Genomic DNA, 20,442 nt, shown 5'->3' with positions numbered 1-20,442 from the left:
CGTCAGATTGAATGAGAAACATTTTCCACTCTGTGTTGCACATATCCACCCAGTTTAAAGGTGCGATGTGTAGCAGTGAGCTTCCTGCTCCAAAGAAATAGAGGGTGGCATTTCACCTCATCCATCCAGAGCAGGTGAAAATACCACTGCTATCTTGTAATCTATACGTGTGGTGGCCTATAGTTTACCTTGGGACTGTTTCCCCGGGCAGCGGCTACAGAGCTTCAGTTAACGGATGTGGCGGCTCAAATTCAGCCGGTGAAAACCCCCAGCAGCAAAAGCAACATTGGAATTTCAAAATAAGGGAAATTGTTTGCCGGATTCCTCCCATATTTTAACAGCTCTCAGCCACCAATGTAAACGTAAACACATAAGGGACGGGTATATATATTCAAGAAATACATGTTTATTTAAAGTATGTATTACTTGTCCAGACATGTTAATAAGATTTATGTATTTTATTTATTTATTATCATCAATTTATTTGATGATGGATGAGTTGTGTGGCTTTTGTTTTCCCCGACGAGGACTTCCTTGCGATGGCAGAGTCAGGAAACATGTCACTGCGACTGAAATCAACGCAGAAGCTGAAGGCTACATTATTTTTGGTGCAAAACATCGACATCTTTCCCTCAGCTTTGCTCACTTGGTTTACCTCCGACACAGTTCTTGTCACACATGAAGTCACTGACAGTGTATGTCTTTGTGCCTCGTGCTTGTGCTTGGACGATTGTTCTTGCTGGTGAACGTCGCTTTTTCCATCGTTTTGCGATGCTAACATCTGAATGGCACATTTTACAAAAAGCACGAGTTTGCCCGACTCTGCTTTTAATAAATAAGAGAAGGTCTCCTCCCATTTGGTACTTACATAAAGTTTTAACTTTTTTGGCAAGTACAGCTGCGTCTCCATCTATCTCCCGTTCACTGTGACTCTCATCCATCTCTTTTCGTCTTCTTCTTCTGTGTCATTGTTCCTGTTTTCTTCTTCTGTGTTTTTCAACTAAAGTTAAACATAATACTGCCACCTGCTCTACCGGAGGCCACTTTACACTTTTTTTAATTAGGCCCATTTTTCTTTTTGTTGAAAGGTTAAAAATACGGGATAATCCCGGGAAAAACGGGAGGGTTGACAGCTATGAGCAGAAGTGAGAATGGGCTGGGCAGCGCTGGGTCTATCCTGTGTAACTGCAGCAACAGAAAGTCCCCTCAGAAAGATATGTTACCGGAAAGATCTGCTCCAAACACTTTCTCCTCTCTTCATTGTTTGCAAATGGTAAATATACCAGCGCTCATTATATGGACTAAACATCCAGCTCCAGCAGGCATCTAGACTGCGACTATAAAACAATGTCCGGATGCATCTTATTAGAAGACGAATGTAACCTTTTTGCAGCTTCAGCGTAACCTGTGTCTATGTGTCTCTAATTTCCCAGCGGACATCTCCAGGATGTGTGATGTGGATGTGTCCCCGGAGCCCACCAGTCCCACCCTGTACGGTGAGTCTTCAGACAAGTACTACAATGTGGACCGCTGGCAGAAGCTCCGCACTGCCGTCCGCAAACTGGAGTTCTGGGAAAACTTTACCGCTGAGCTGATCGGGAGTGGCTTCTTCTCCAAAGTCTATAAGGTACTCCCTCTGTCCTCTGCTCGTGTTGCCTTGTTGCCGCCCTACGTATGAGTTGCCATCAAAGCTTGCTTTGTTCCAGATGCACTAATTGGGACATTCTTGACATTCTGTGATTGGCCCACCAGCTTTGGAGACCATGGGGGCGCAATACTCTCTCTTCTCAGCTAAGACCTTACATAACTCCTAATGTGACAGCAGTGCTGGAGTGGAGATACATGGAGAGCAGATTTACTTATACATTTAGGCTTTGTCCCTGATGAAATGAGCTGGAAAGAGGCCAAATGAAGGACGAGAGATTGGGGTTGGATTGAATCAAATCAAATCAAAATGTATATATACAGCCTAATATCACAAATGACACATTTGTCTCAGTGTGCTTTACAGACTGTACAGCATACGACACCCTCTGTCCTTAGACCCTCACACCACACAAGGAAAACCTCCTTAAAAGAAAAATGTTAGAAACCTCAGAGAGAGACTGAGGAGGGATCCCAGGTCGTGTACATTTCGATGTACAGAATAAACAACATAATAAAATACAAAATCTATGTGACAGAAATGATGATGTGATCGTGTTTAAAAAAGATGGATTCAGGATGATGTCAAAAAATAATATCTTATTTTCTCATAATATATAAGAGGCACCGGGAAGGTTTTTTTATTTTTTATTTTTTTACATCCATCTTTTTTAAACACGATCACATCATCCTTTCTGTCACACAGAGGTTGTATTTTTGGACTCAAATTGAATCAACAGAGAAAACACAAAAGTAATTTCATCCTACATTCACTTTCAGAATCTTCTGCTGTCACATTGTCTCCACTGTAAAGCTGCTAGCCTCCCCATCCCCGCTGCTATTACTGCTTCCACTGTCTGCTAACGGACATCATGTCCTTCAGGTGATGCACAGCACCAGTCGGAAGGTGATGGTGGTGAAGATCTACAAAAACGACGTGGACCAGGACAGCATCGTACGAGAGATCAGCCTCCTGCAGAAGCTCTCCCACCCCAACATAGTCAGGTAGCAGTCTTTGTCTAATGTCGGCTGGAGGATCTCCCTCAACACCTCCACAGCCTCCGCAGGCTTTACACCTTCCCACACATCACACTCTCACTCTTTCTGCCTCTCCACATTCTGTAGTTTCATAACACTATTTATAACCAGTATGATGACAATACCTTTTCAAAGTAATGACTTATACTACACTAAATAGTTATAATATAATTCATACTGTTGTGTTAATAATATATACCGTGGACAGCAGAAGCACAAAGTACACATGAGTTCTTTAAGCCTTTTTTGATTTGCCTTCCTGTAAACACATTATAATCACCTTATAAAATGGATATAATTATGTTATGTATTTCAACATCCAGCGGACACAGAGCAACATCAGATTTCATTTAGATTTATGTTTGTGTCCACTTGATGACTTTAAGTCCAATACTCTCTCTTTTAGCTCTGTCTGGGTCTCCATGACTCTTTGGCTGCTAAATGTTCCACTATGTCCACCAACTAGTTATTCCCTCTGTCTGTCTGATGTTTGGTAGTTTAGGTATAGTGGGTTCTCAAAACTTGTCTGATGAAATCTAAGATTGATCTAATATTGATTAAAGCAGCTTTAAACAATGTATTAAAACAATCCTAATAAATTGCATGTCGTCTGCATCTCAGTCACAGCAGACTAAAGGTTTCTGGTGCCTGTGAAGTCCAAAGCACATGTTGCTGACTGTATTTAGTTTGGTAGTTTTACAGGACTGAAGCACAGCGCTTCTGCAGATGTAATAAAATCTTGGTGCTATTTAAATCTGGCCCTGTCATCTACAGCGGTTACATAAGGTGTGAAGTCAGGCAGACCTAATGTTTGCCCAAGCAATCTTAATGTGGCCATTTAGCAAGGTCAGAGTGGTAAGGTTATCAGAGAGCAGCGTATGTGCTGAGGTCACTGCTTCCAGTGCAGCAGGCTGTGGTGTACCTGGAACACCGCAGGAGCCAACGCAGTAAAGCTGCTAAATTCTTTTAAATATGATCAGGTGTCAACCTTTCTGAAATTAATGGGTTAGAAATCTACAGTCTCCATCTAATGTTATTAAACTTTATACATTTAAATATCTTAAACAACACACTCCACACACACCGTCCTGCTGACACAAATACTCACTAGAGCACCAAATGTGGATTAATCCGCTGCTGAAAATAAATAAATACCAAATGCCCTATTTCCTCCTGTTTGAGTTACGTTGTTGAAATACATAATTATGTTGTTTATTAAGAGTTTGCTGGGTTTTATAGTTATTTTTTCTTTGTCATATTTTTCTTTTTAGGTTTTTTACATGTTCGTAATACAATCTTATCCATTTTGATAAAACTACAGGGATGTTATAAAAAATGAGTGAGCCCAGTTTTCAAATATGTCTTCAGTAGAGATGATTGAGGCCACAGACAAGGTGGAGAAGTCAGAAAGTATGAGCAGACTAACACACTGTTGAGATCTGTTGACAATATGAAACATAGCATTGACATTTAATCATTAATACTTTAATGAAGGCTCTTATCAACTTAGGAACTAAACTAACTCATAATAAAGATGTAACGAGTAATAAACACGTTTCCTCCTTTTCTAGATATCTGGGAATCTGTGTCAAAGAAGACAAACTTTATCCAATCTTAGAGGTGAGTCCTACACCTTTCTTTTCTTTTTGCTCCATGAGTCATCGTTCCTGTGCTACGCAGCCCACAGCCTGTGGAAAAACACCACAGGTTACCCTGATATGAGATGATAGTGATAACGAAGTGATTACTGTGTAACCAGACCTGGGTTCATTGCTTCAGGGTAATGTCACACTGTATATGAGAGGAAATTATACGTTGTCTAATATTTTTCCATCATATTCATATTTGTGTATCGAATACGTTCTTACAACTGTACTGCTGAATTTGTCTGAATCATGCTAAGGTTTGTTTTTGACACTTTCAGTACGTGAACGGTGGCTGTCTAGAGGAGCTTCTGGTGAGGAAAGATGTTCCCTTGTGCTGGAGAGAGAAGGTGGACCTGGCCTGTGATATAAGCAGAGGGATGATCTACCTGCACTACAAGAACATTTACCACAGAGACCTCAACTCCAAGGTGAGAGCCTCCGTCTGTGCCTGTCCCCCCTCCTAGTGGTCTAGAGGTTAAGGAGCTGACAATGAAGCTTTGTTGCACTTCATTCTCCATCTCTTTGTCACCCTATTTCTAATTCTAATCTAATAAAAGCATAAAATAAATCCCCGGTAAATCAATATGTTAGTGCCTGTTAAGGAAGATGCAAAAAATACTTATTTAATTAAAAAAACATCAATAACACAGTATGAATACACATTAACTGAATAATATAGGCTAAATAAATAATTATATAAAAAAAATATATATATATATATATATATATATATATATATATATATATATATATATATATATATATATATATGTGTAGTAAAAGGAAAACACAATTACAATATACTATCACTTTGAAAATAAATCATCATGTGCAATTATGTATATGTACGAATTAAGGCCTGAAACAATGTGATGGCTAAGGTTAAGTATGCCAAAATATATATATTTAAAACATTAAAACAATAACCTAACAGAATGTGAAGATGTTACAGTGTTCTTTAGTGTTCAACTGATGTTAGCATGCTAACTGACTAGCCGCGGCCCATCCAGTCTGTAATACCACTTGTTCCTCTAGAGGTAATAGTGAGTCACTGTAGCTGCAGTCTGTCACAGTACAGAGGGAGAAGAAGTATAGCTGCCTGACTCGGGCAGACTTGCACCATCGCCTCGTCCTTACCGTCCACAGGAGGATGCTCCACCGGGAGTAGAGTGTACTGCGGCTGGGAGATGACTTTCTGTTGCTGTAGTTACACAGGTTAGACCCAGCGCTCCCTCAGCCCCATTACTCCCGGTGCTGAGATATATTCCGGCCGTATCCGTGCCGCCGGAGCCGCATCAAGCTCCCCTCTCAAGAAGCAGTACTATAACGGAACACAAACACGAGTCCTTCCCTTGTCTCTGTCGCCTGGACCCAAGCCGACATACAATCATAACGTAACATTACACAGACCATACAGCCAAAATACACAGTAAATACATCAACAAGAAGAAAGAGAAATATAGCTGGAGAATACAACAATATGAATACAATAAATATAACAAACAACTACAACTAAAATAGAAACAGGTAACGTACGTTGGCTTTTTTAATTACTGATGATTGATGAATTTAGATTGTATGAATGTAGTTGAGGTTAAATACTGCCATCTATTTATTTGGAGCAGGTGGCGCAGAACTACACATTGCACCTTTTTAAGTATCTATAGTTTATAAAAACTTTATTACAGATCAAATGTATTACATTTTGAGTCCACTTTATCAGTTATACAGCTATGGAGATCTTTAACAGCATTTGGGTTCAACTGCATCCGGCTCACCTACTGTAGCTACTCAACATGTGGACACCCCTTCAAGGTCAAATCATCACGTCTGTACATTTGACTTAAACACCGACTTTGTTATCTGTAGTGCCCTGCATGGAGTCCTGACATGGGGGTAAATCCTTTAATGACATGAGGTGACAGGCAGATAAACATTGCATCACACACTTAAAGGGGAACTGAACCCCTCAAAGTCTTTTTACAGGACTACTGCACAAGTGATAAAGTAGTATAAAGCCTTTGTGTCTCCACAGGGAGCTGTGTGAAGTCCGATCAATGTCCTCAAGTGATGTCACTTGAGTCAGCTTCGGTTGGGGCTGAAGACTACAAGTTTTAAAAATGAAAAATAATCTTGGTGTGTGGCTTAAGGCTACATGAACTGCTACTAGCATAACACAATATCCAACCAAACTCTTGGTTGCATTGTATTTTGGGTAATGTAGGCACCAGAGACCAGGGAAACCAGACTGTTTGGAATAAAACTGCTGCTCACTATTAGTCCGACAACATTATAGGAGTTTAATGCTAAATCAGTGGAGTACTCTTAAAAGCTCTATAAATGTATTTTAGGTAAATGTATAAAACATTGAAGGGCACTGGGGCACAGGAAATGGTTGATATTGGAGATCCTGCACCTCCTCCGTAATAAAAAGATCTTCAGACAATAGAAGAAGGAAAAACACAGGTGTAATCTTCTTCTTGGGTTTACGGTAGAAACGCTAGTGTTCGCAGCATGAGTGCAAAAAGCTGCCATGAAAATATTATGGCCTCAATAAAGTCACAGCCCCATTAAACGTGTATGTCCTGGGTTGGATGAACGCTATGGAAAAAAGTTGAAGTTCAGACTGGTTTTCTATAGAAGAGCTGATCCTCATAACTACACTGCACTCCCTCGGGTCCTCAGCAACACTCACACCAAATGGAAGTAGATCGGGTCCAAGGGCTGGCGATATAATCGAAACACACTGACGTCTGTCATTATATAATCATGATGAATGATGGCTGAATTCCATTTAGCTGCTTCAATCAACACTTGAATAGGATTGAGCCATCATTAATATTATTGGTAACACCTGTGCTTTTCCTACCATCACAAGTCAAAAATGTTTAGGCCTATTCTATGTTAACGTGAGGTCTTACTAAACAAGTCACTGACAAGCAATACACTTTAAGATGTTAAGTTTTCTACCTTTTGAAGGAAGCTATCCCAAAACGGCAGCAACCTTATTGGACCATTGATGAAGAGTGATGAGGATTTGTGTTAAGTTAACACACAATGTAATTTGTGGTTTGTTTGTAGTCTCTTTAACTACCAAATGCTTGTAAATGGACTTCATTTGTAGAGCACTTTTCTAGTCTTAGCGACCATTCAAGGCAGTTTAAAAAGCAAGCCAGCATTCACACACATATGCATACACTGGTGGCTGAGGCTGCCATACAAGGTGATAAACATTAACTCATTCACACACAGGAGCTCTTTGGGGTTCAGGACCCTTCGACACGTAGACTGCAGGGGCCGTGGATCCAACCTTAGTGGACGACCTCTCTATGATCCTCGGCCACAGCCGCCCAGTTGAGTGCCACAGTAAAAGAAGAAAAAGGCAAATAAATGAACATTTGACCTGGCACAGTGTGTATGGGTGTGATAAAAATTTTAACACAGTGAATGATTGTGTGCGTGCGTGTGTGTTGCCAGGCTTCACAGAAGAAACGGTTAGTAATGCAGAGAGCCAAGGCAACATGACAGTGTCTGTATTGTCATGTTAATAGATAGTTGCTAATTCAAAGCTGTTGCTACACACACAACTTTGTGTGAGAGTGGGGACCTCTCACCGTGCACGTCACACTGAGGCTACTCATTTGGTTCTGTTCCAATTCACTTTATTGACACGGAGGCCATAATGAATTTATGTCACGCTCTGGCTACAGAAACTGGATTGATCCATTGATAATGTTGGTTCAGTCTAGGGTTAGCTCACTGAGAGTGAACCAGAACAGTAGAGATGTGGGTCGGACAGATAAACAATGAGCCAAAACTTTATAAAGCTCCGTAAAGATAAAGCTGATCCTTCTCGGGAGGTTCATCACTACCAGTGACCCTTTCACATTGTTTCACACTGTTTCACACTAGGGATGTCACTATACCAGAAATTGAGTAGTCAATAGCAATACCAGTGAAATTCCACTATACTGATTCGATACCACGGTAAAAAAACAAAACAATAAAACCCATAGTCTACTCACCTTTATGTATGAAAAAAGTTTTTGTTAGTATGTTTAACAGGTCATAATTCACTCTCCAATATCGATTTTATATTGCTGTGAAAACATCTCCTTCAAACAACTGTAAACTTGAATAAGTTTCTCACCAAAAACTTTTTACTGAATGGAGCCTGAATGCACCTCACTGCATGTCTATAGACGGAATCAGAGTTTCGGGCTTCCGGTGGGATCGCAATGCATGCTGGGGTGGCAAGACTAGAAAAGTGAGCACCAACTCTACAACGGCCGCCATATTGGATTTCTTCTCTACGTGTTTACATTGTATTTAGCTTATTCTTCAAGCGTGTTGTAAACAAACCAACTACTCTACAATGAGTTCTGAACTCCTTTCTTATGATGAGGTTCAGATGTGGAAAGTCGAAGCTTTGAAAGTATTTTGCCGCAAGTGGAATTTAAAGGTTTCAGGAACAAAACTCGAGCTTATTGCCAGGGTGTTTGCTGCATCAGAGATGGACATTGAGGAGCAACCAACAGCTAACGAAAGACTTTCACAGAAAAAGAAAAGACTAAGCTTTTGGTTATGCCGAGTGGCGTTTCAGTGCCTGATCCCTTGACATTGCAGGATGGCTGGGTCAATGAAAACAACAGCATGACTTCTTGGCCGCTGATATACCTCAGCGATATAACATTATTTTTTATGTCTGACCGCCCAGGGAACCATGTCGAGTTTCATAAACCAACTTTGAACGAATACAAAGAAGGCAAAGCATTTAGACTGTTTGACTCTGGCTGGTTGAAACAAATATCTTTCAATCCTCTCGCAGATTCTGAGTATTGCTTTTTGAAAGCAAAATGTACTCATTCAATGAAAATTTCCCATACGCCACATTTGGCATGGATCTGCACAGTCAAGAAAACTGGCGATATCATAAGTGCTTATTGCAGTTGTGTTGCAGGGTAAGCTATATAAATATATACCTAACTTGTGTTTGTTAATTATTATAAAACTCAATATATAGAAAGTACATTTGTCAATATATAAATCAAGTAGATAGACTACATACCCCAGGTTGAGTTCAGGATCAGGGAATTAATTTGTTGGTTTTCCTTGCATGAAATGCTCACTGAAAATCCACGAAGATGTCTTGGGCTTCCAAAACTTCCCATTGTAATCCTGTCTCTTTAGAAATGTAACTATTCTTACCTTTCGGATTTAACGTCGCCGTGTTGAAATCCGAAAGGTACCTATGATATTTATGGTACCGGTAGGCTACTGTAGAAAAACGAGTAGCGTCACATTTTCTGAATTTTGGCATTTAGTTGTTATCGAAGTATCCATTGTCTCACATTGTTCAAAATAGTTTCACATTGTCTCGACTTGTCTCACATTGTTTCACATTACTGGTTTCTTCACTCTCAATCACATGGTTTCCAGCCACAGCAGGCAGCTTTTGGATAAAGCCACCTTACACTACTACAGTTCGGAAATTGATGAAGACCTAAAATTAGCTGAAATAAACTGAAATTAATAAAACAATTTATATGTACACCAACATAAACTGTTCTTAATCAAACAAAGGACACATACCCAACTACATGTACATAATTATTTTAAAGACCATGGCAGATTTATCCCAGACAGCCTAAATATTGGCAGAAGTCCTTCCTTCCTTTTTATAATGAAAGTTGAACTGGGATTAAGTCATCCACTGCAAATCCAGCTAAGTGGCTGGACATGTGAAGCTCCTGATGCCAACATTCAAAGATGTCCAAAAGGCAAATTACATTCCAAAGCCCCCACAACCAATGCAGACATTGTGGATATGCCTCAGTAACTCTGCAAGTGGACTTGAATCAGACTTCTGGAAAAGTAGAGGCCCTTTTTAATTACTGTTTTTCTATCCATATCTGCTAACACTTTCCATTTTTGTTCCCCAAACTTTGCTTTCCTTGGCAGATAGTGCCAGGGCTAAATTTAGAGTTAAAGTGTGGGACTGAAGTTATTTCCCAGGAGAGCCTCTTAATGACAGGCTACTGGGTGGAAACGATTTCTGATGCACTGGGAGCCAGATGCTGTGACATCACTCCCCCCAACACACACACACAGTCAAACATAGACATACACACGTCAACATCCCATACATTACACAAATATACACTCATACACACACACACACACTGTTGTTATGCAGACACACTAAAGAGCAGCTGCATGTTCACTTTCCAGGGAACACATGCTTACTCAATGAATGATCAAGACTTTAAAACTATTAAAGACAACGTGGACAAAAGGAACTGCTGATGCTGCCTGCTTTTTCAGACAGTGCACTGTCCCCTGTTGTCAAAACATAACACTGCAGTTGTATTAACCTGCATCACTAATAATGTTTGTGTTCTTCCAGAACTGTCTGATCCGGGTGACGTCTCGGGGTCGGGAGGCCCTGGTGACTGACTTCGGCCTGGCCAGGGAAGTTGTGGAGCTGCCAGTCAAAGATCCCGGGAGGAAGCTGTCACTGGTGGGCTCGGCCTTCTGGATGGCCCCTGAGATGCTCCGAGGAGAGCCATACGACCGCAAGGTAACACAAAGTACTGTTTGTACTACACACTGCTTCAGCTGGATGCACATGTATGCACATACATTGAGTTGAATGTACTTCTAGTATAAGTTCAGATAACACGTAATTACAAAATTGTATCAAGTCTCAAAATATATATACAAATATTGGGGCTGCAATAAATTAATATTTTCAACTACTGATGATTTTCTCAATTAATCTATTCATTTGGTTTATTTGATGGATTAAAATAGTGAAGAATGCACTATTACAATTTACTAAAATAGTCTCCGAGCTCTGAGCAGTCCAAACCCCCAATTATCCATTTACTGTCACATAAGATGAAAAAAAGAAGCAAATCCTCACAAGTAAGAAGCTGGACCTTGGTGATTTATTTGGGAGTTGTTGCTTTATAAAAGGTTAATGGATTATAAAAATAGGTGCTGATTAATTTTCTATTCAAATTCTTTCATCTCTAAAAAAAAAAAAAGTGTTACATGTTTTATTAGGTATATTATTTTTAAAAGTATGTTTTTGGGAAGCTTGTTGCTGCTTGTTGTCGAAACAACCAATATGTTTGGATTGCAACATATCTTACTTGTTCCAGGTGGATGTTTTCTCCTTTGGCATTGTGCTCTGTGAAATCCTGGCCAGGATCCCTGCCGACCCAGAGATGCTACCCAGAACACAGGTAGGATCCGAAACCCGTTATCGTACCCGCACCTCAGGGGTGTCCCGCACCTCAGGGCGGGGTGTCACGCACCTCCCCTATGCATTTGTTTGATTAAAATCTGTATTTAGTGAGGAAGTGATCACTGTGTTAATTGTCCAGGTGAGGCCTTAAAGTTTTTCTTTGTTATTATGGGAAACATGTTATTTGGTTTCTTGCCGAGAGTCCACTCTAATATCTGTCCATTAAAAAGGAAGCTAGAGCCAGGAGGCAGTTAGCCAAGCTTGAAACAGCTTCTAGCTTTCTCCAAAGTTTCTCCAAAAATACTTAACAACAACTCTTAAGGTTACTAATTAACATTATTTATCCTGTTGGTTTTGTCACTACGTAACAAAAATGGAAGAAATGATAATTGTAGTGTACGGGGGGGGGAGTTGACTTCAAGAAGGGTCCAGTTGTTGTTCTTCAAGAAGTAATCACAGCACTTATCTCCACCGTGCAACCACAATTATCCCTTTTTACATTGCTGTTTATGTACATCTTAAATCAAAATATTCAACGTGTTAATAAGTGAGCTTTAGAGACGTTAGGAGGCGTATTGTTGAACTTTGGAGAGAGGCATGCAAGCTGTTTTCAGACTTTATGCTAAGCTAGGCTAATGTCGCAAATGGCTCTTTATGGTGTTATTTATTTGTCGCACTGTGTAACCGTATTACAGGACTATGGGCTGGATGTGAATGCGTTCAAGGAGCTGGTGACTGACTGTCCTCAGCGTCTCCTGGAGTTGGCAGCCAGCTGCTGCATGGTATGTAGAAAGAAGAGCTTACATATCCAAATACAATGGTATTACAAAAAACAAGGTTTAAGCATTAAGCTAATTGAACAAAAACATGCAGTGTTAATCAAAAGCTAGAACACTGATAATAATGTTGGAAGACACTAGACATGATGTAATAATATATGAGCAGGTAGTTTAATACAGGTTTTATCTTGCTATTAGATCCTACAGTTCTAACTCACACAAGCTCTGCCCTAATGGACTCTATGGGGAATACTCTCCTCCAATCACGAGCATGCATTCGCCCACTGAATGCTGCACAAACGTAGCCAGCCAATCATCACAAGCCTACGCAATTACATGCAGTCCCATGGTATTTAAGGCAGCGCTCCCGCTGTCTGCCATCTTTTTGTCTTCAGCGAACAGCGAATTGCCCGCTGACCAGATTTCTCCAAGGATGTACATAGTTGCAGCGTCAGGAACGTTCAACTACTGCCTGGAGCGCTTTGGTGGTGTCAGCATTGTGGTGTAGGCATTAACTCCCCATTTAGGAGTATTACACCTCACACCTTAATCGGGGACGGGGTATACATATATATATATTTCTCCCTCATCGATCTCCACGCGGGAGACGTGAGGGACTGGACACAGTGACACGATGTCATTGTGTTGAGTTGGAGGAAGATTGTTGAGTTGATGTGGTTTAAATGAGAGGTATCGTCAGCGCAACAGTGAAATTAGATGTCATGTTGCCGAGAGATATGTCCTGGAACACGTACAGTGAGAATACAGGTGGTCCCAGAGTAGATCCTTGAGGCAGTCCACAGGTGAGGCTAAATCCTGCATGAACAAAAAAAAGATAAGCGCTATAGGTACATTTACATACACATACAAAACACATGCTGGATTGTTATTGTTTAAACTAACCAAGGACAGTGCCACCACTTACACATTAATGCATCACTAACAAGAAGGGATTAATGAAACGATAATATAATAATGAAATACTAACAAATCAAATCAAATCAAATCAAATTTATTTGTATGGCCCAATATCACAAATTATACATTTGTCTCAGTGTGCTTTACAGACTGTACAGGATACGACACCCTCTGTCCTTAGACCCTCACATCGCACAAGGAAAAACTTCCTAAAAGACACCCCAAAATTAAAGGGGAAAAAATGGAAGAAAACACACTGTGAGAGGGCACTTTTTCTGTATCAACAGTTCTTTTACTTTTCATACTTTTAAGAAAAATATTGTAATACTTTTTACTGTGATTTTAAAAACAGGTGGTTATAGCTACTTTTACTTAAATTAAAAATCAGAATGCTTCCAGGGGAATACAGCCTCACATAGCCACTCTCCTCCTCTCCAACCTCCAGGTGGAGTCCTTCAGACGGCCAGCCTTCACAGAGTTGCTGGATGAGTTGGGAGAAGTCTCTGAGAGCCTGGAGCCGCTGTTAAAATCGGATGTGACCACAAGCTGAGTCGTCTGAGGCCCGCCTCTCGAGTGTCTGAGAGTATTGGTCAGTCCGGGCCGGAAGCTGGACTGACCCTGAGTCCTCTGTGGCATCGCTCTCCTCTCCTCCACCGCAACACACACCCCCGTGGCTAAACTTGTCTTAACTGAGGTGTGCAAATATACTAGCTGTGTTTTTGGAGGGTAATGGAAACTCTCCTGATGTCTCACGGACACTTTGCTTTGACACATTTTGTGTAGGCTGAGAAGTAGTTTGACTCGTAGGATGGAATGTACAGTATGGTGTGTTTTCTGCAGCATGTCTTACTTGACTCTTATGCTCTCTTACTTGGAGTGGTTTGTTTGTAAGTCTGTTGATGTGTTTTCTCTTCTATCTGCTCTCCTCTCTCCCACCGGACATCTTCATATAAAATGGGACTAAACGGCTCCATGACTAACGAATCAGGAGCTGAAGAGATTTGAAATTGTCTTGTAGAGTTGAACAGAAACAGAAGTTAACCTCAGACGTACCCACGTATTCAGGTTCACATTTCATGTTCAGGCTCATATTTGATATTGGGCTAATTTTGAGCTATTTATTATTTTCATTAAGTTATATTTTACTGGAATAACACTGAAAAGCTCCAACATACCAGCTTTTCAGGAACAAAGAAAACATATTTTAGGCCTTTATTCAGCGTAATGACTTATTCTGTTGATTTTGCTCAAAAGAAACAGACTTTTCTTAATAATGAAATCCCCAAAAGTGGTTGTTTTCAATGGCACAATGCACAATTTAATGTCCACTTTACTTTTTTCGCTTTGCCATAGAGTTAATTAAGTTACTTTAAACTGAACGTGTGTGTAAATATTTAAGCTTTTTAAACGTTTTAAATTCGGCCACCTTTTGGGATTGAAAGGATTCCTTTAACTTTACATATATATTAACTTCTTTCTGGTTTGTGTGTGTCTGCAATACAACATTAAAAGTAGTTAACTTATGAACTTATTGTTTGGTTACTGTCCTATTAACTTGATTCCACCTTTTTAGTTACTTCTGCAAGTTCAGAAACACTGCTTTAGTGTTCTTGCACATACATACGCACATAAATATGATTTAAAAAAAGAGACGTTTGAAATACAAGTGCAACACAGAAACCCCACCAGGGTTTTACATACAGGCATAAATCTAAAATGTGAAACAGGATCACCAACGGGGAGAAATACTCCTCCAGGTAGACCATCTGCTCGGAGCGACTGCTTTAATATTCACCTGCTTTTAGAAGTCGGTCTTTCACTTTTCATATTCCATCCTGGAAAACTAATGCAACCATTTTCATTTAATCTCCTTTAATAAAAAATAAGTTTCAGTCCTAATTCATATAAATACCTCTGTCATTTATTGTGAGACTTTTTTCATTCACTTAAAAAGCATCTGAGGTTCCAACATTACTGTCTTTCAGAGGTTTGAAACTTTTTTTACTGTCTTTATCTGTTATGTGTCTTATCTTAGTCATTTTTGCTTTACCTGTGTTTTATTTAGTTTAATATTATTTATGCAAATATTTAAGCTCATAGAACCTGAGGAACCATTGCTACCATGTCATGCTGGTACAGGCACAGCCATATTCCCAGGGCTCCCTGAACTCTCACCTCGAGATATCTGAATGAAAATGTTTTCTATGGAAACCCACGAGTGTCCCCTTTACAGACTAGCACACTTTATGATCATCACAAGCAGTTTTTTGCAGAATAAATGTTATTCCTGCTCATTCTAAAAATGGTGGATTTGAATATTTCTGTCCCTAAACAGTCTCGGAATTGTATAAATCGGGTATGACTGGAAAGATGAGACTCTTGTCTATGTGGAGAAAACATTTGATTGTATTCAGAACATTTGTTTAAAACGTGCCCTCACTGTATAAAATGAGCTGTTGTGAGCTCTCAGATAATCACAGCCTCATGAAACTTCACAACCACAAACTACAGACCGACAGCATTCACAGGATCTTTGGCTTTCCTGGTTACATTGACAATAAGCAGGTTTCTGAGCAGTTTCCAGAACAAGTGCTCGTCATGCAATCTGTGGAAAATGCAATTCTAACAGAAATATCCAAACGTCAAAAGTCTTTGATGCCAAATCACAGCATGAATCGTTCTATGATGTCATCAAGGTCTTAATGTGATATTATGTGGGAATATTTGACCATTTTTATAATTTCTCGAGTTGTTACAAAATGGTTAAATTTGGCACCAAATCTGTTTAACAACCTATAAGACAAAAAGGAGCACAGGGATGGCCATCACATACTTCCATCATAATGTTCTACGCCCTCATGCACTTTAAACTTTCAAATCTGAATAGACACTTAATCAAAATACATGTTTATTACAGATATATGACTGGAACAACTTCACACCTAGCTGAGCTGCAGGTTCCCAGCTTTCAGATGATGGTTCACTAAAGTCACCAGATGAAGTAGTTCAGACGCAGCATGCATTGTATTTGTGTACAGAAGGTCTTCTTTTCACTCATTTGAGCAAAGTTATGATGGAGATTTGTTATGCATGTGCTTTTATTAATGTGTCTCAGATCAGGTCTTGTCTCTGATCAGAATTGAAACAATACAAACCATAATGAAGACTTGTTCTTTGTAATACTTCAGTCACATATACCACACTGTGGTGTATAACTATAGGGCTGTGTGCTTCACAGGGGAATCACTGACAACAGCTTTAACAGTGAAACCTGGAAATCAGGTTAAAAACTGCTGTTGGCTCAAGTTTTTCTATTTCAAACTTTCAACTTATATTTTTTTTTCTTTTTTAAGTGTTATACATCTAACATAGAAGTTTGATTAAACAAACTGTTTGACTTAAACTGAGTTGACACAACAGGCCCTAAAGAGTAAACAGCTGGTTGCTTTAATCAGAGTTCATGGTGCCAACGTTTGAATGCCTGCTAGTATCAGACTGTGCTGATGTCACGCAGTCTGCTGATTAGAATGGTCTGCCTGCTGTGTGACCTGGATCACAAGGAAGGAAGGACAATATTAATTAGCAAAGATAAGTATTTTATTTAATATGTTAATACTGCCTCTTAATATAGAATCAATAACATAATGTGTGTGATTCTAACATCATGTATACAGGGGGATATTACCTCGTTGACAGGCTCCCTGTGGGAGCTGCAGGACTATACTTCTATCAGGTTGTGTTGCTATCAGCTCCTCCTACTGGGAGAGAAGAGAAGAATCTGTCCAGTCACATTATCTAACTTTGTGTATATGTCCTCATTCCACCAGTATCTGTGTCCATGTCAGAGGGAAACTGATGTATGACTTAGTGATACTGAGCTCTTCTCTTATCCTGCAATGAATGTTGTGTTTCTCTTATCTGCATTTCACACAATCTGCACCAGTAGCACCACTGTTCACCTTTGAAAGTGATACGTACTTGTATTCACACGGGCCAGTTGGAGTGCAGTTCTTAGCTCTTTTGTAGGTCATGTAGATACAGTACACTGTGATTGTTGAAGTTTTGTAACTGATGATCCAGACGTCTCTCCGATTTGGAAACACCACAAAATCCAACCTTGTTGTTTCTATTGTCTGGCACGTAGAGACAAGCCGTTTTTATTCTGCTCTACAAATACCACACAGTCTAACCCCCACATGGAAACAGTCTCTACAAATCCCGACAGCCGACATCATCATAAAGAGACTTTCTAATGTTTATGTGATTCATAACAACAGAGCCCTCATAGTTCAATCTTTTATAATCTATTAAACCAGTAATCATCTCATTCGGAGCATCCTGTACTAGTTCAGTCTCTCACATATCAAGGTCTTTAAAATGAGCTGGTGAAGGACAAGTGTAGCAATTGTTGATAGGTCAACCCTGGTTATGCCTTAAAGACAGATGAAATACGCTCACCAAAAAGCTTTTAAATATTAAATATTGTTCTTACAGATACCATGAACATTTCACACTGACTATCCACAGCACACAACCTACATGAGGTCACCTTTCTCAATAGAAATAAGATCATCTTCAAAAATAGGGACAAAAGATACATTTTAATACATCTTTAGCAGACGGGTATGGACTGGCAGAGGGGAAGTTGTGACTGCACAACAGCTGTTCCATGAACCAAAGATAAATACAGATCGTTCTGTGTTAATATTTCTTTTCAACATCATTGATATTATAGTTCACTATCTAAGCAATACACAATGTATGAGATGACACGTGTGTGTGTAATAAGCATCTCACTCTACTTCCTTTCCTGGAGGCTGTTGACCATGTTAATGAGGTGTCTTTGAAGCAAAGCTCTTTAGAATAATACGTGTGGAAATATAATAGAAACATTTCCAATTAATGCACAAAAGCGAGGCGTCCCTTTGAGCCCACACACACACACACACACACACACACACACACACACACACACACACACACACACACACACACACACGCTGCTTGTTTTCAGTATGTACAAACACACAGGCTCCACACAAACACATGAGAAGATCATGGAAGATTCAGCGGGTCCTTTGAGGCTTTAATAACACGCTGCTTGTGACCTCCTCTCCTCCCACAACAGTGGAATATAAAGAAGAGGCTTGATGAGGATGCTCGTCTGTTTGTTGTGGGTGTGTGTGTTGTCTGATGAGGAGGCTGTGTAAGGTCGGACAGGTTTCGAATGGTAATGTGTAAGGAGGACTATACACAGCCACTGGATCATAGGCTTTCTAATGCACTACTTTGGCATTATTTTGACTGCAGAAATTGCAGTAAAAAGTGGCAAAACTACAATATTGACTTTAGATTTATGGTCCAACTTTACGGTGCACTCATCTAATGATGGAAAGATGCCCTTGTCCTCAATAGCTTCAAAAAACAGGAGATAAACACATGGTACCATCATTCAGTACAGTGCACAAAGTAAAGATACAATTAGCAAAGTGCCTCTTCGATCAGGGTCCAAAAGTAATAAAGTGTCGCTCGAGGAGCGTCCTTGGTTTGAAAAGGTGAGAATGAAATGGGCCCTTCAGGGTCCTGCAGTCACTGGAGCTTGCTGTTGTTGAGTCCACATTCACAGAGAAAAAGTCGTTTGAGAGCATTAATGTAAAGGATGTGGTGACTGGTAAAGTTAACACATTTGCCAAAGTCTTTTATTCTCTACACATGATCATCTACACTGTGAGGGATTGTAACTGTACAAGTAGAAAGTGACGGTGCTTCTGTTTGAGATCATCTGATTAGAGTAGGGTTCACAAAATACAATGATTACCTCTGCTGGATACAGAAATAAGTATAAATAAATAAATAATTACAGAAAGACACCACGTTACAACCAACATTTTGAAAATACACTTCACATAATACAATATATCATCTCAACCCATCAATGGGTAAAAAAGTTCATCTGTCTCCAACGCCGCGTGATGCCACTAGCTCCCTGGTGTCACGCTAAATGCTTTCTGATGATGTAATGAATGCAATCATTGCAGTACATAGTCAGTTCCATTAGCCTCCCCAGGGATGACAGTCACTGGCTTCATCTTCCTTAAAGCCGTCTGGCCAACAATACAGAATATGTGATACGTCAGACAGCTTCTCAAGGGGGAAATGTGGAGAACATAAAGAGGTTAAAGTCTTTACTCCGAGCTCAGACGTTACACTGACTGTCCACCGAGGGGAAGTGTTGCTCAGCCAACACACTCTCCACAGCTTCAACTGTTGCGGCTGCTGCGACAGAAACGTCAGTACAGTAATAGTGTCAGCAGTGCACAAGTGTTTGAATCACTGTCAAACAAACAACAAATAAAGTAAGAATTAAAAACGTGGTCAAGATGTCAGATAGTGTTAATGACACCAGCTCTCTGTGGCATCTGTAAGTGTGACTGTTCGCAGACACAGATGATGTATCTTCATGATTACGAATAGAACACTTATGTTCACAGATGCTGGTTTGTAACTCTTTTTGTTTTCTCAACATGAAACAGAAAACATTGGTCGACCACAAACCCAGCATCACATGTGATTCTGTCCCTGACTTTAATATCAGCTCCAGACTTAGGAAGGGTGAAATGATTCCCCTTAATCATAGAATAGCTGTGCACACAATTACGATCTAGCGATCTGAGACAGAAGATGAGTGGGTCTCTTAGGCCAATCTGATTTCACTAGGAAATTAGAAGATCTCTTTTCAAAATATCTAGTGACTTTTCAATTTGTTTTACTCACTTAGATATCAGACTTTATATCTACAGATAATGCTGGTGAGTGATAACATATAGATATGTAATATGTATAAAAGTATTTATATCAGTCTCCTTTTCACATACTTCAGTGTGCAGGGAGCGTCTCTCTTTTTTCACCAACATCCAAATGAGAAATACATTTAACACAATGTGAATTAAATGGATTCCTTTCTTTCAATTATTTGCCATTATTACTCTATATTGTTATTATACTCAGAATAGGGATTGTGATTGTAAATAAAGTCGAACTCAATTGTCCCCTTAAATACATCTTCCCGATGGGGAAGATAGTATTGATCTTGAAACCTAAAACAATTCGTTGTCAAAATGTTGTTAGTTAAAGAACAGAAACTCAGTAGAAGTATGAGATTCAA

The 20,442-nt window shown here is 39.8% G+C and overlaps 1 protein-coding gene across 2 annotated transcripts in view; it reads left to right on the top strand.

Moving 5' to 3' along the window:
* Positions 1-15,169, top strand: part of LOC115014095 (dual specificity testis-specific protein kinase 1) — a 23,687-nt gene extending 8,518 nt beyond the window's left edge. For both annotated transcript variants that reach the window (XM_029440745.1, XM_029440746.1), the window contains 8 exons: positions 1,434-1,627; positions 2,528-2,649; positions 4,254-4,302; positions 4,607-4,756; positions 10,735-10,908; positions 11,495-11,578; positions 12,276-12,362; positions 13,723-15,169. In XM_029440745.1, the coding sequence (XP_029296605.1) occupies positions 1,434-1,627; positions 2,528-2,649; positions 4,254-4,302; positions 4,607-4,756; positions 10,735-10,908; positions 11,495-11,578; positions 12,276-12,362; positions 13,723-13,827 (965 nt within the window). In that variant the 3' untranslated portion in view covers positions 13,828-15,169. The remainder of the gene's footprint in view (positions 1-1,433; positions 1,628-2,527; positions 2,650-4,253; positions 4,303-4,606; positions 4,757-10,734; positions 10,909-11,494; positions 11,579-12,275; positions 12,363-13,722) is intronic.
* The last annotated feature ends 5,273 nt before the right edge of the window (positions 15,170-20,442 follow it).

This window comes from Cottoperca gobio, chromosome 9 (genome assembly GCF_900634415.1).
Source record: "Cottoperca gobio chromosome 9, fCotGob3.1, whole genome shotgun sequence".
NCBI lineage: Eukaryota > Metazoa > Chordata > Actinopteri > Perciformes > Bovichtidae > Cottoperca > Cottoperca gobio.
The sequence above is the reverse complement of the archived record's forward strand: the minus strand, read 5'-3'. Positions and strand labels throughout refer to the sequence as shown.